Source organism: Poeciliopsis prolifica, unplaced genomic scaffold (assembly GCF_027474105.1).
Source record: "Poeciliopsis prolifica strain line A6 unplaced genomic scaffold, Auburn_PproV2 SCAFFOLD029, whole genome shotgun sequence".
Classification (NCBI taxonomy): Eukaryota; Metazoa; Chordata; class Actinopteri; order Cyprinodontiformes; family Poeciliidae; genus Poeciliopsis; species Poeciliopsis prolifica.
Window position 1 is genome coordinate 5,556,653 of NW_026562404.1, and position 17,069 is coordinate 5,573,721.

At 39.3% G+C, this 17,069-nt stretch overlaps 1 protein-coding gene across 2 annotated transcripts in view; it reads right to left on the reverse strand.

Annotated features, from left to right (window-relative positions):
* Window positions 1–11,808, reverse strand: part of lrp1ab (low density lipoprotein receptor-related protein 1Ab) — an 89,455-nt gene extending 77,647 nt beyond the window's left edge. For both annotated transcript variants that reach the window (XM_055049637.1, XM_055049635.1), the window contains exon 1: window positions 11,166–11,808. In XM_055049637.1, the coding sequence (XP_054905612.1) occupies window positions 11,166–11,238 (73 nt within the window). In that variant the 5' untranslated portion in view covers window positions 11,239–11,808. The remainder of the gene's footprint in view (window positions 1–11,165) is intronic.
* Window positions 11,809–17,069: the final 5,261 nt, after the last annotated feature.

Here is a 17,069-nt window from a genome sequence, read left to right on the forward strand (position 1 = left end):
CACGCATTATTTGAACAAAATCTTGACACTCAAGGAGATTAAGCGGTGGGGTTGGATTTCAACATGTAGAACAATGGCGTAGCCCTGGTCTTTATTCACACAAAGTCGAGCGCACGGTTTACATGACACACTTTATGGGATGCTACAAAATAGGATTTTGACATTTTCTAGCTATGTTATCTCAGAAATATGACAGGTGTGTCTCAATAAATTAGAATATGACCTAAAATCTAATTAACTTCAATTCTGAAACAAATATATTCTGATATGTTGATGATTATGGCTTGAACACAATAAAAACACTGTGTTCAAGTACTCAGAAAGTGAACAATATTACATGAGATCTTATAACTTGTGTTATAATACACAACACAAGTTATGTCAAAGTCTACAAAATCAAACAAGAAACTGCTGTTCAACACGTGGTCACGGACATCCTTCAAAAGGACAACATGAGATTAATGGAAAGTTGAGTGGAAGGAAAAGCAGTTGCAAAAGTTGAAATAACAAAAACTTTCAAGAGATTATAGAGCAAAGTCCGATCAAGAATGTGAATGTAATTTCTCTCAAGGTGCTTCAAGAGCACCTTGTTTTCAGGACATTGCTTCCCTTAGCAGTAAGCCACATTCATCAACATTAGAGTTTAAAAAAACATCGTTCTGAGAGTAATTAATCAAGTTAGACTTTTTGAGCTTACTGACTAAAACAAAGTATGTTTTTGACAATATGACATGAAAGCTTGTGGGGAGAAAAATCAATGGAACAACATACACAACATCAAAAAGGCCCAATTGATTTGGTTTTACTTCTGCTTACAGAATAGCATACATAGCTGATTAAGCCTCTCTTTATTTGTTGTCAGTCATTGTGCCAAGACAACCAATATCCCGGCATGTTTCCTGAACTGCAGTAAATTCGCCATTTGAAGGCAATCCCCTAAAGTTCTTGGTTGCTGTGAGAAGCAGCTGTGTTGAGCCACTTGTTCCTTATGAGCCAACATAAAACTGGAAATAAAACATTGTGGGTTCTAATTATATTGTCGTTTTAGACAGCAGCATAAGATGACCGCAGAGAGGAGGACTTCTGAGACTGATTGGGAGCTTGTGGCTAATGAGGGGCTAAACCCCAGGGGTTGAGGTTCGGAGGGGATTTACAACCGTCCCCTTCAGCAGTTTTCTTTCAAAATCCATCTGTCATATCTTTAACAGAGATGTGAATTTCTAATCCAACCAGACTGGATTTTTTTAAGTGACTGTTAAAATGCTGACAACTTCAAAGGCAGTTACAATTCATACTGGAATGTTAAACTCATACATTTTACTGACGAAAGCGGATGGGAAACGCATTCATGAACTCGACAGAGACGGAGCCAACGGCGAACAGTAAAATGTACACATTTTCTCTCTTGAAAACACTAAACCTGGTGTGTGATGTCATTAAAACGCACAAGTACATCCTGCCAAAAGCTAATCACTCTGCTGTGCTTACATGAAACAAGTAGACCAAGGCTTTCTCATCAAAAACACAACCTGATTTGAAAGTATAGGACCTGGGGAAAAAAAAACAAAAAAAACTGAGAAATAAATAGAGTTATTTAGGAATAAGGAGACTATATCACAGAGTAATTCTGTAAAATTAATTGCAATTCCGTTTCACTGCAGCTTGGGCTGTATTTACGAGACAGATTTCCATCCATTCCTTTCCAAGATTTGTTTCACAACTACCCTGTATTTAGCCTTTCTAATCAACGCTAACAATATCCTTCCTTCTGAAGAAATGAATCCCCATAGTATGCTGCTGCCACTGCCATGCTTCACAGCGAGTATGGCGAGTAAAAGGAGATGTGTCACAGGTTTGCACACAGATCAAAGATGTCATATGTGGTCTCATCTGACCAAAGCACCTTGAGGAAAACTCGCTACTCTTCAATCAAGGCTAACTTTGTGGAGCGCAAATTTGTGCTGGCAAGAACGAATCACTGTTCTTGCCAAGGCGGTCAGCATGGTGTGATGGTCATTTCTTTGTAGCTCTGCACCATCTTCTCCCTGACCCATCCTGCTGTGTTCATTGGTCTTCTTGAGGTTGTTTGTTCACCATGTTCTTTGATGAACCTCTAACGTCTTCACAAATGGATACTAGATTTGAGTTCACAGAGAGGTGTCAGAGTTAAAACGCATGTATATGTTCGTCACATTTTTAAGATTTTTATTCGTACAATATCTTAAAAAACCTTTCATCTTTTTCTTTACACTACAAAACCATAAGCTACTTTGTGTTGGATTGTCATATAAAATCCCAACAACCTGAAGTTTCTAGTGGTTCCGTAAAACAAAACAAAAAAAGAAAAAAGAAATGATTACTAACCCTTTTCCCCCTCATTTGCTTTACAAAGAATACAGTATTGAGTGTTGAGTCCAAAAAAAACATGTTTTTATTTTAGCTTAAGTTGTGAAACGTACTGCATATTGAGGAAGCACCATAACAACATTTTTTGCAAAGCTAAACTGGCTCACAGGCTCATCCGTAATTTTGTCACTGAGAGATTTACTGAACAAATGTTTAAATCTTGAGCTATAATACACGTAATGCTTTAAATCCCTAAGTTACTTCCTGGAATGTGGATGCACCGGCTCTAGTAGGGTGACTGGATTTAACTTTTAAGCACAGTGCCAAGCCTTATTCACCGCAAGCTGCCCTTCCTTCTGCATTATATTATGAATCAGCATACAATGGCTGTGCCCCCCGCGAGTGCAATGCACAGCAAAAACTATTACGTCCGGGCAAATGCATAAATGTACACAAAGCACCATTCCTAAAGAACCGTCTGTCCCAAGAGACCGATAAAGTACTCTCAAGGCCATCTGTTCCTTCACACAAGGCAATTTAAGTGTCTCCCTGTTTTATGTAATCCAAAAAAAAAAAACAATCTCAAACGCTGAGAGGAAGTCTCGGGGATGAAATAGGATGCAGTGGTGAGTAAATGGTGTTGTGGCACCAATTCATCAGCCAGAGTGATGAAGGCCTCCAGACACCATCACCAGCTGGGATGAAACACTGACCCCCCTCCCAAACCCCAACCCAGACCAGTTCCCTCTTCCTAAATAAGGCCATCCTCCTCCACAGATCAACTCCAGAACCATGCAGCACATTCCAGCACCTTCTAATTGGTTTCATGTGTGGAGCTTTGGCTAAGAGAAAGAAAAAAAAAAAAAAAAAGAGATGAACAGCTCTGCTTTCGAATTCAAGAAAATCTTCTCAAGTGCGGCGATGTAGAATGGTGTCCCTGGCTCTGCTACACTTATTGTGAGCTTTGATTTACTAAATACAGGAACATCAGGGAGTTGGGCAAGAATATACAGGACATGTAGGATTTCCTTTTGATTCCAATGGGAATGCCTCTCAAAATTACTGGAGCCACGTGTTAAATAATAAACCCTTTGGAGACGTTCAGAAGGTTGATCAGTGCAGCATTGATTCTACTAAATGCTGTGAAAAGATCACAATGAAATGGGGACAAAGAAGAACCTAAAGGGTTAAATACAGCAGATAAATGAACTCTGTCTTTATAGCCTTGCTGAGGTGCAATGAGTAAAATATGAGGAAGGCCTGATTCTCATCAACCATCAACTCTACTCTTTGTATTCCTTCAATATAAAATCACAACTTCTATAGAGACTGGAAAGTAAGATGACTACACTTTATTATTTGATACTGAAGTCAGTTTGGTAGAGTTAAAGGAACATACAAAAAGTAGTAGAAAGACAAGCATTTAGTCAACACTTTAGTAAGTCAGTAATAACAAAAAAACATTTTCCCTCTATCTAATGATTAACCTACATAATGCTTCACATTAAAAAAAACATATTTATACATAAAACCAGGAAAACTGTAAAAGTGTTGAAAGCATAAATAAATCACAATATACTTTTCCATTGGTTTTCAAACAAAATAATTACTTTTAAAACACACTTTCTGGGAGAAAGAACAAAGAACAAGAATTGTGATTGATGACATAGCATCTATAGTAGATGCAAATGCAAGTCATGGTAATCACATGACTTGACATGACATGTGTGTTTATTGGTCACATTGCTACAAAAATCATAGAAACTGTAGGTGAAATCTGTGGCATTAAACACAAGTAGGGGGATGCCTTCCTCCTTACTCACAAACAAGAGTCTTTGTTGGAATGAGTTTTTGCCTCTGGATAATGAAACTACTTAAAACTTGGGTTTAAGGGAAGAGTCCAAAGATGAGCGCTCTTAGAGACTGCTGAAGCAAAAGAAGCAATCAGACCATAGGCGGGGTAAAGCAGCTGCTGCTTATGAACATGAAGTCTGTCAACTAAAAACGTCTTTCTTCTTCTTTTCATAGGCAGTGTTATTAGTTGCAATGACATTGCCTTTTTTTTTTGTCTGTAGTCACAGAAGGTGTCACTGGAGACGCAAGCTCAGTGGTTATGTTTCTTTCCATCAACCAAACGTTAGCACAGGGACTTCTTAAGGCTAAATGACAAGTGCCAAAAGATAGCGGCCTAACAGACCTCAAAATAATATTTTGACAGCTACATTACTGCAGTGCAGATCATTCATTTGAGTAAAACTCGATGTCTGTGGCAAAAAGTGAGACATTCACAGTCACTTTTTTCTTCGGAGCCCAATTCTGATGGGCAACTGACATAAACAATGCTTGTGGCCCAATTGTTTAGAGAAGTGAAAGAGCCACAGGGTCCCAGACTGGGAGGTCTCTGAACTACTGAACTCAGAACAGAATAACTCTCCTGACTTCCTTTTTCTTCCTGTATAAAATCAACAGAATTCATTAAGAACTTCAATTCACTGTAGAGGCTTTCCCTTTACTACTTTTCAGCTGGACATACTCTATTATGCAACTTGCGTGTTTCAAATGTCACACCACCACCCAGAAACCCAAGCAGATTCAGAATCTTTAATTACATGAGACACACATAAAAGAGACATGCAGCATTTTTTTTAAAAAATCGGGATAAGAGACAAAAGAGCCAATCTGAATGGTGGTCAAACTAATACACATTCATGCTGCTTCCAGAGAAGAGTTCTTCTACACCCATCCACCACTCTGCATACATACACAGCTAAGTGTGATCACAGAGGGATAGTCCAGCCAGATTCAACCGTTATGAAAACACAATACAAGAGCCAGAAAATGCAGGCTGAACCACATAAATGGAGGTTTTCACTGCAACTTAAACTCCTGTAAATCCTGACTTGAACCAGCCCTTTGAAGCAACTGGGGAGAGGCAGGGATGAGGAACTAATCCAGTGGGTTGGGAGACCCAAGATGATTTACTTTGTCTGAAGGGTGATTGTTCCCGTGATTTAATGAGAGCGTCGCCCCTCGTTAGGATCACAATCAATAAGGCAGAAGGGAATAAAGTTACTGGCTCTCTGATGTCTTGAGATGTTATTTCAATATTTTTTATGTAGTTGTTTTCACAGGATGCCAAACAATCAAAGAACAACAACACATTCACTTCTCACTTCTAGAAAATAAATCTTTGTATTGAGGTAAGATTATAAGATGTCAGTGATCCACGGGAAAATAGGAATCCCCATTAGAGCTTCTTGAAATGATTCACATACAAACATGTTGGTGAAATTGTAGCAAAAGTAGAGTACTAAAAAAAAGTCAAAGATTAAAAGTCTCTGGTATAGATACAGAGGTTATTCACCATATAATATTAATGTTAAGAAGAGGAAAGCCAAAATATATATATATTTTTGCGATATTCAACAGTTTGGCAACAAAATGTTTAAAAAAAGGTTCTTGAAAGACTGCTTAATAGGATGTAAGTGTTAGATAAACATTTGCTTAAGTCCAGACAAGACAGACCTGAGCTTACAGCCACAATCCAAAAAGATCAGGCTCTGTGACTTTGATTAAAGTAAACAGCTCTGACACTTTGCAGCAGCCCATGAAATTGAGCCCCATCTCCATGTATCAGCCTTTCTGCCCCAACTGAGTGCGAAAGCGGCCAACTGTCCTAAGATCAATCGATTCTCCAGTCAAGCCCAAAGCCAGCAACTCCCGTCGACATGTCAGCGCGCACGTGCAAGAGCTGAAAAAGCTCAGTACCAGAGAACACAGAGACCAGCAGGTCGCCTCCAAAAACAAGGGGCGAAGTCGGTTGGCCACCATGTGATGAGTTCGTCAACAAACAAAACAGAACAAAGTCTATATTTATGCAGCTGCTGAGAAATTACAAGGTTTAAACAACACTTTCTTCTTATCTCGGGATAGGAAAAGAATATGAAATCAACAGAAAGGCTCTTTTTCTATGATATGGGGGGGGGGGGAGTGAATCTCAAATACAAAAACCTACACTTGCTTATTCTACTAATAAGCAAATCCATTCCTATCTGGGATCATTGGCTTCGAATGGTGCAAACAGCGATGTAAACAGCAAAATAACGAGTAATTACTGCAAAAACTTCACAAGTTATTCAACAAGAACTGCCAACTGATTTCCATCAGATCTGGGCACCAGCATGCAAACATTAATCTTAATCTGGCTTTATCTTCTTTTAGCAATCAGACGTAACACAGAGCCTGAAGTCGGGGGATAAAACCATGATCTATTTTCAAACTAAAAGTCAAGATTACCCAGCTGTTAGCACTTCTTGATTGTTTTCACTTTGTGGAGTGGATCAAAATGAAAAACACCTCCAACAAAAACTCAGCTAAAATATGCAGCAGATCCCAAAGGAAGTATTCAGCGAGATTTGACTACAGTCAAATCTTTTTAGAACATTCTGACAAATGTGCTAGAAAAAGGATGAAGTGATTAATCGAAGATGTTTAATAGCCAGAAAACAGTATGGCGTGTGCAGCATTGCAAAAACAACTCCAAGTGACCTCCCCTTTGACAGGTTCAATAGAGTAATCCAAGTGCTATTACCTGTTGAATTTGGATGAAGGCTGTTAAATGTCTGAGCCAGATGTTGTCAGTGATGGTACGGTCTCGTTCAAAAAGTCAGTCAAACATGCAGGCAACTCAGGAATTTAATATCTGCAGCCTTTAAGGCACATTTCACTTACAGGGATTTGGCTTTTTAACATTAGAGAGATCACAGTGTCATAACTTTGAGATTTACCACTGTACTGGCTTGATCAAGGATCACTTAAATGCATGAATTTAAAAACCAAACCCAAAAAAAAATTATTTAAAAGTCATTCTGTTGAAGGTACATAAATAGTTTGTTTTGCCAGTGACTAATCAATCATGCTAGACAGGCTTAACGTTAAAAAAATGCTTTTAAGTTGTTCCATACATTTATGTTTCACTGATTCCTCAATATTTGAAATGATAAGTTTCCAAAATGAAACTCCCGCACATTGCAAAAAATGTTTTAAGCAACATTTGTTGGCAGAGAGGAATGTTTTATTGTTGTATTCTGATTGTTTTCCTGTGCAAAGTATTTTCTTTTTGACAAGAAGACAGTCGACATTTTAGGATCACAACACTAACATTTCGATTGGTGATGTGGCGACACACTCCAAAAGGAAAGTCTCCGTCCTATATTTCTAGAAATGTATGGCATTATGAAAATATGACATTGAGATCTTCTGGTTGAATATTTCAGTGATGACAATGATTTTGCCTGACTGTCCTCTTTCTTGTCAATAACAACATTGATCACCATCCTTAAGCCTTAGCTGCTTGGACATTAAGGTCTGCACAAAGTGTGAGAGTAAAAGAAAGTCAAAGACAGATCTATTATTTGGGTAGATACATGACTCCTAAACCATCCAAACATCAAACCTCACTGCTTTTTGTCAGTGAAACTGAGGCGACTTACGTCTGAATATTACTCTCAGCATCGTATGAGAAGAGAGTATTTACTAAATAAGAATAATATATTAAAAGTTGTTTGCCCAAATGACTTTTTAAAATGATACACCTTTTTCTCTTAGAATAATAATTATCTGAAATTCAGCTGAGCCTATGAAATATCCCCTTTTTGGTACAAACTAATCATTAAAGAGGCACAGTTGTTGAAACGTCTCAGTTTGCTGCAGGGCTCTTGGTTTTGTGGTTCCTGAATGGATCTGGTGAATAATGGATTACCAAAACTGTTTTCCACTGGCCGATAAACCGTGCAATAAAACAAACCCCTGGCGAAATATGGCTCATGACTAGTCATTGACCAACATGCAGAGTTCCTGTAATGATATTTCAAAATTCACTACTTTTCTCCAGCTCCATTTTCAGCTTTTTCCAGTGTTTTCTATGACATCATCCACATGCAAGTGCAAACCATGTGTCTACTCAAATAAAATACAGATTGAGCAAAGCATGGTTTGTGATGAATAACTCGTTCATTTCCTGGAAGTAGAAATTCCAAATTGTTGCTTTGATTCTTAGCTGAGGCTTAAGTTCGGTTTTAAAAATATAAAATATCTGGAAGCCAAACTGCACTAACGTTTGCCCTTTTTGGTTTTAGACCAAGTCTATTTCTTTATCCACTGCAACATAACAAAGAAATGTTGTAGTGGTATCTCAGAGGAACTATAAATTGGTCGATGACTTGGACAAAAACTCAAATTTTGATGTGTTAAACTAAAATTATACCTGGTCATTCAAAAAGAAAGCAATGTAAAAGGTTGATGTTTCTATAAATTCAGCATTTTATCATCTTAAATAAGATATAAAGTCTGGAACTTGAGACTTCCTTTCATACTAAATTTAAATTTGTCCACAATTATCCAAATTTGGAAAAGGATTGAATCTGATTACATACTTTTAATGAATTTTTAGGGCCGTCTCCTATTTAAGGACTACCTTATGGAATAAATTAAAAAAAATAAAATAAAAAAAATACAATATGACAATTTTGGCCAAAAATATTAAAAGGTTACATTTGAAACAGCTTGCCTACTAAAGGACCACTACGAAGGGTGACGGCTGGTGCTTCTTTAGTTTCCAATCCTTGACTTTCAGTTCGTTTCACCACTAGAAAAAACATTTCTAAAAGCCACTTTTTTTAACATTAGAGGCAAAATACAGCAAAAGATGGGAGAGGGTCAGCACAGAGGTACTCTACGCTCTGTACAGCTTGAAAAAAACTCTGTATTTACTCTGACATGTCATTACGGCGATTTTAAACCATAGAAACAGTAGGATGACTGTTTAGCAGTTTTTAAAGAATGGCTTTTCATAACCTCAGAAGTAGCAAAGTAAGAAATCCACACACTTAACGTTGAGTCTTTTTAAGTAATTGGGGATTTGAACGCAAAAACCAAATTTACTTTGTGACCTGTTGACACTGTAAACTCAACAAGTTTGTGCCAGTATTTGGCGCACGCCGACATGCAGGACGTCAGCATGAGCTCTACACATTTGTTCTTTCTGACAGACTCTCTTGTTTGTTTGTAGGATCCAAAATCCCTAGGAGACGTCACGGTTTGGCGTGGAGAGACAAAACGCGGCTGGCATGAAATGTTAAGCGTCGATGTAAATGTCCGAAGGAAGTGGATTGAAAAGCCCTTCGGCGAGCCTGGAAAACTACTGGTCAAGACCACATGAGAATCGGTCTGCTCGGAAGCAAATCCGAAAGAAAAGAGGGAGGTCGCTCAAAAGTCATGCACAGTACAGTTACTATGCATCAACTTCAGTGCACTGATTCTTCTCCTCATTTCACTCCCCTCCCTCACCCATTGCCCCCCCCCCCCCTTTTTTTTTTTCAATCACATCTAAGTTGGATTAATGGTCTCCCTGTGTCCAGATGTTGCATAGTGATGGAGGCAGAGGGTGGAGCCTGCATACTTGTGCAACCTCAGCTACAGCTTACATTCTGAGCAGGCAGAATTTATGGAAGATCTGGTAAAGCAGCAGGCCCCTTCGTGCTCGTTTTTTTTTTTTTTTTTTTGTTGTCGCAGACATGAAGCCTAAGGTGACAGTCATCCAGCAGTTACGCCTTCCTTTCTGGGACGGCACAAACTCAAATTATACGTTGGAACTCCCATCGCATGCAGCCAGGTCATGATCTGGCACTGGGCATGTTTGGTATGAGTTTGTGGCTTCCCATGCACTGAAATGGTGCCACACACACACACACACACACACACACACACACACACACACACACACACACACAAAGAAGAAGAAGAAGAAAAAGAGTGCACTAGTTCAGGAAAAAGAGCAAGCGGGTTAGTTCAACAGGTCTGCAGCGCATTGTCACGGGGGCAACGGTGCATTTGATACCTCATAATTACCAAGAGGGATTCGGGCGCATTAAAGAGCTCCCGGGACGTAAGAGGATAAATACGCGACTATTTATTTCACTCCTCAGCCGAAATACCTGGCTGTCACCAATAAACTGTAATTCCCAGGCAGCCCACAGACACGCATGCACGTCAGGACAAGCCACGCCATTAAGGACCAGGCAGATAAACATTGTTTTCATTTTGCGCCAAGTAACTGAAAACAAACATGAAACCTGATCCGGGAGACGTGTTCCCGCATCCGCTTTTTTTTTTTTTTTTTTGGGATAAGGATGCAAAACAATTTTTTTTTCTTTCCTCTTTTTGTTTTATTTTATTTTATTAATTATTTTGGGAGCGTAAAAGCAGCAGGTTGGTTTGACTGGTTGCAACCAACCGTAGCTGTAAAGAAGATGGAGTTTTTTTGTTTGTTTGTTTGCTTTTTTTCAGGAAGGGGATTTTAACAGCAAATCAAAATTTGCAAAAACAAAAAAAAAATCGGGTTGTTTTTGTCTGTAAATAGGTCGATGAGGAATGAGCTGCGATGGTACCTGCTTGAATATTCAGTGAATAACCTCACTGTCTGCCGTCCTCACATGGAGGCCCCCCTTTTTTCTGTCTGTTCAGACTGAAGCCACTACAAACGCAAGGCAGATTTTCAGGCCAAAATAAACCTAAATGTACCAAACTCTCTCTGGGGAAAGAAAAACAAAAACTCCCCACTTCAAAAGAGCCTTCATAGCAAAAGAAAAACTGTATTTATTTTGTTTTTTTGCTTGACTCCAGCTCTGATGACCACATAGGCCTATGCACGGATGTTTCCCCCCCAGCCACTATGATAGACAAAAGTGTCCATTTCTTCTTAAATAAAGATGATAATAATATTTATTTAAAAACACACACACACACAACAGGCTTCTTACCTACGGTGGCACCGTTAGGAGACATGACCTCCAAGCAGAGAATAAATCCCAAGTAGAACAACCTCATCGCCATCTCCTGAGCAATGCCCGATGGCACTGCTGCTAGAACCGAAAAGATGAAAAGTTGGCTGGATTTCTACAACCGAACCGCCTCATCCGAACCGTTCTCTCAATGGTCCGGGGTGCGATCGTGCCTCCAGTTGCACCCACACTGTGGTCTCTCCAGCCGTTTTCTTTTCTTTTTATTATTATTATTATTATTTCTTTGCAATAGTAATTGAAAAAAAAAGAAAGAAAAGAAAAGAGGAGAAGCTACTAGAGCCCGACGAGGCTAAGTGCGATGCAGCTGCACAGTCATGTATATTTCGAACTGATTATCGGCGTTCAAACATGATGCGGAGTGGAAGCTGTGTCTTCTGCGAGCTTGACAAGCGAGTCGTCCGGTTTGCACAAAAGGAGCGCCGCTGCAGCCGCCCGCCCGTCCGAACCGCTCCGTGGCAAACCAGAATCAGAAACGAACATGGAACAAACGCGTTTCTCCCCAACGAGCGCCGACGTCTCCCCGCGCCTCTGGATGCATGAATTGGATGGTCAGCGTCTCCGAGCCCCAGCACAGTGGACGTGCCCGTGACGCAACGCTCGACTCCTTAAAATGGGATCGCTGAGGAGGGACGACACTGCGCATGCCTCCATTACAACTCTTTTTTTTTTTTTTTTTTTTTTTTTTTTGAAGTGTATGGTAATCTGATTTGTCATGTAATAGTGTGACGGCAACGTCAAAGCACATGTTGGTTCTGTTCCACCTGGTGATAGAAAGTCTGCCTTTGTCTCTGTTCTTTAGAGAGCCCTCGTCTCTTCTCTCTCCTCTTAGAGGAGTTGAGCCTTAAGGCTCACAAATAGCTCGATTTAGTTCTACTCAGACGATTTGATTGCATTCAAATTTGGCAGTTGTGCATATTTTTGTGTTGTTAAGCAAATGTTTTATTCAGTATTTTTTATGCAAGCGTTATTCTTTTAGCACCATGTGAGTTTAAAGGCTAAATACCACTGAATTCCAAAAACAGAAACTATAAATAAATAGTTTTAAACGATAGTAAGCAGTTGCGCAATACCTTTCAATTTACAGACAATATTGATTTTTGATTTTAAGAATTCACGTGCTAATATTCGGAGCACATTGCATATTATATATGGACTTTGTCATGAAATTTAAGATCCGGGAAGTTTGATCGTGCAGGAAATGGGGTTGGGAAACATTTGGGCCTGCTGCTCTTGTCTTGCAGCGACAGGCCTTGGGTTTGAATCCCAGTCTCTGAACATTCTGCCTGAAGTTTGTATGTTCTCAGGGAACATATGTGGGTTCTCTCCGGGTACTCAAGCTCCTTCTGACAATCCAAATCCATTCAGGTTAGGTTGTCATAAATACTCGACGTATGTATGCATGTTTGTTTGCCCTTTGTATTTCTGTGTTTGCCAGGTTATCTTGTGGAGATTTGATTGTACTTCAAATATCCATAGTTTAAATTTTGATTAGGATATGGGGGTATTTTCCTTCCATATGAGTAGCTATATAATTTGCTCTAGAAAGGGTTAGGGTGTTTACATAAAAGAAGGAGCTGTTCCATGATGTTTGATTATGTGGTATTACAGCCTGCCTTACTCTCATACGTCGAGAATTGCTCCTTGGTGAGGGAGAAAACGGGGGCTGCAACTGGTTCACCATACAGCGGGCATGGTGGCTCAAAATTTCTACCAACTGCCGAGCTTCTTTTCATGAAATCATATTTTAAATGTTTTTTTTTTTCAATCAACTTTGTTAGGGTTTATCACTTCTACTTTAAAATGCTTCTCATTCAATTAGCTCTCTCTTACACACACATAGGCCTACATAAAGACAGATGTGGTGGAGACAGAAAATCAATGGGAAAAATAATATGATGTGTATGTGACAAAATGATGCGATCTGATGTTTTCGTCCTAATAATAGATCCTTGTGGAAAAACAAAATAATGGGTTGAGGTGTACGTGGACGGACATGAGAGCATTCCATGCGAAAGTCTGACATCTAGTGGTGCAATACACACATGACTGCCTTGACAAAAAAATCAATCCATCTGTTGTCTATGCCCTCTTACCCGTGTGGGGTATGTGGAGTCGTGCTGGCCTGGATTCTGGGCGAAGGGCAGGGGGAAACCCTGGGAACATCGCAGGACAACACAGCAGCACACACGCATCCATGCACACACTCACTCCTGAGGGCAATTTAAAGAGATCTACGCAACTTGCATTTTGGAGGAAGCGGGCTTACCAGGAGAGAGCCAATGCATGCAGGATGAGAATATCTAGAGTTTAGAGCTTAGAAAGGCTTAATCTCTGTTAACTCCTGAATATTCTACCTTTGTAAAACATCCCTCTACTATATTAATAATTGCCTTTTTCTTTTCAAATTTAGTATTGGAACAACATGGAATCATTAGCAATAAAATAAACCACTTTGAAAACTCATCAGTTTTCTGATAACTAGACATGGATTGTAGCTCGTTACATTTACTCTGTTACAGTTACTTGAGTAACTTCTTTGGGGGGGAAAATATTTTATGAGTACTTTTACTGAATTGCATATTTTAATTTTGCTTTGGTAATATTAATGAGAAGTATTGCGACTCTGACTGGAGTAATTGTTTCGTATATTCTAGCCAACACAAGAAATTTCGATGAAGGAAGAAAAAACATATTTTAACAGAAAGTGCATAAGACACAGACATACCTACAGACTTCTTTTTTATACCTGTTTTGTTGTTTTAATGTTACTGTCCATCTAATGAGCCATTTGGAGATCAAAAAGACGCAGTAAACCCTATATATTGCCACTAGGAGAACATAACAAAGTTCTCCTAGTGGCAATATACACAGATTGTATGATTAGTTACTCAGTAGTTGAGGAGCCTTTTCACCAAATACTTTGTTACTTGAGTCATTTTTTTGTAAAGCTACTCTTTACTTTTACACAAGTTTAAAATATTATAAAGTAATGGTACTCTTACTTGAGTATTGGCAACACTGACCACATCTGCTGGCAGCTTGAATTAGAACATTTTATTTATTTGGAACGAATCTTAGATAAAACTATTTAGTGTTAGGGTCAGGGTTATTTCATTACCACAAAGTAAAACAATCGAATAACCAGCTGCAACTCTTCTATTTTATTATTTAAAGAAGTAGTAAATATTTCAAAACAACCTGCAACTTGTGTAATTTTCTGAGAAGGTGAAGAGATGTATTCATTTTAAATATTGCCTTTTTCGAGTTTGCATTGGATTGTTGGTTTTATTTGGATTGTTTTGTAACTTCAAGAAAGGAAGGGCTTGTAGAAATGAAATCTAATTTATGCAAGCTTATTCAGAAAACTGTGAACTTCATTTTTCAGTTTTCTGAAAGAATTTTGAGTCGCCTTGATAATCTCAACCGAGAGAGGGCGCTGTGTGCTCATAATACATCCAGGAATGCAATTCCAATCATTTTACTGACATCAAAATGAAACCAAATGTGTTTGAATCAATATTGCTTCAAATGCTAGAAATTCAGAGACAGATGTCTGATTTCTGATTGAAACACCTGCTGGTTTCAATCAGCCGATACAGGAAATGTTAAAATATTACTCTCTTTACAAGGCTTTGTGATGCATGCCATCATTCTATCTTTACTTTGTCAAAACACCAAAAAACAGGAGCCTGTTTTACTTTGTGATTCTGACGTCCCTGAAGTAGAGGACCAACTGAATGGCTTTCAGTTTATGGATGTTTGTTTCAGAGCCTGAATTACATGAAAGAATGTGAAGCATGCGAAGAATCTGAGAAAATCTGGCTGATATGTTTCAAAATCTATTGACTCCAAAACGTTTCAGTACAATCACAAATGCTACAGCGAAGTATAATGTTCTTTTTTTTTTTCAAAAGAGACGTGCCTTTCAGTGATTCTCATAAAATCACTGGACAAGAAAACTCTGGTTCAAGTCAATCAGCGTCATCACTAGGCTTCCTATTTGTCAACACCGTAGACGAGCGTAATTGCTGGTGTCACCTTAACCTGAGAATGCGCCCTTTGTTACAGGAGAGGGACTGAGCACTGACAAGCAAAGAGACACAGACGCCAGCATGCTGTGTGGGAGACAGCTTGAAAGAGCGCCAGCGTAAACACTCCCAGACCACATGTTCTCCCAGGGCAGAGGGGCTGGCCTTTCTCCAAGCACATCTGCACACAATCCCTCCGCTCTTAGCAGGCCAGCCAAGGAGACAGACCAGAGCAAAGGACGGGGTAGAAGTGATCGCAGACACTTCCACAACCTGCTCTTACTTTGATCTGAGCTTCAGCAATGGCCTAAAATACATACTGCAAACAAAGTATGGGGCATGCTGAGGATAAAACAGCAAGAAGTGACTCTCCTTAAGCGAGATTTTGAGTGTGATAGTGCAACTGAATTTGCATCACATCACCAGATCTCCATGCCTGGCATTGTCCGCTGCAACCATTAGCCCACTTGTAGATAAACCTTAAACAAATAGTTGAAGATGATGATTTTAAATAGCCTCAGACTGCCTCTGTGAAGCACATGCGTTTGTAATTTACAAAAATAGTCTGGTGCAGTTTTGAACAAAATCAGTATTGTATAATGCTCTAATGGAATACCTATTCATCTACTTTTCTGTCCTAAAAGGCTTCCCTGCTTGATGCCCTTTGATTTCCAAGCAATTAAGCATCTTTGCTTATTTGCTTGGAACTGAACACGCTATCCTTACAACACCTGAGGAATGCAGAGCATGCAACAGCAGCCTGTGCTCACACCCCCTCCCCCCCAACCCTGCTAACCCCACCTTAAATCTCTCTTATCTGTAGCCCTCCCCCATATAACCTAACACCCATCAAAAGAAAGAAAAAAAAATAGTCAATACAACAACCATTGCACAAGTCTTGGGTTTGTATGTTTTTCTTTTTAAATCTTTTGACTCATGGGTTCAGATGAAGCCTTTTCAAAGCCCCCAGCAGGTCACATTACTCCATGTTTTTGGTGAATTGCAAGTCCCTCCCCAAACTGGCCTTGAGCTCTGGAACTCACGTCCCATCTGGCTGAACACTTGCACACCATATCAATACAGTGCATCCATGGATTTAAACAGGGAGGGACAAACAACTCTATGTGACCTAAATGTAATCTCAGTAGGGTCCAACCTGAAACAAACAAACTCCACATCTGGTCAGTAAGAACAACACTAAGGCAGAATTGTGTTACTTGTATAAAAATGCAACCAGTGCATCGGAGTTTAAGGTTGTGTGCATGCATGCATATGTTGGGGGAGAGAAAGGCTGAAATTGTGAATTGCATGTATCTGGCTACCCAGTAGTGATGAAATCTGGATGAAATCTCTATTTGCACATATATTATAATAAGAGTGTGGGCTATACCCTTTGAATCTTGAAGTTGTGAATGCATTATGCAAATTCAGAGGCAAAAAGAACACAATTGCACGTGTTTTTCCTCATAGTTGTGGCTCAGTAGGGAGCACAGGACAAGCCATAAAATTGATGGGGTTTAGTTGCCAAGCAACCCCTGCCTAACAAAACTTTTTTTTTTTTTTATCGCAATGTACGAGCTGTCAAGAAACCATGATAATTGTTGAAAACAGAATAAAGGTGTGATCTTTTCTTATTTAACTTTAAAAATCACTTCAAGTGGAGTCAGATCTTGGAAACCAATGTCAGCTCAGATTTAATCTGACTTTGTTACAGCATTTCCATAGATAAACTTTTCGAAATGTACTCACATGCAAATTCAAAGCCACTGTAATTTTTTGGGGTGAATTATAGTGAAGGTTTTTTGTTAGTCCAACTGTCTGACCAGAGAAAATT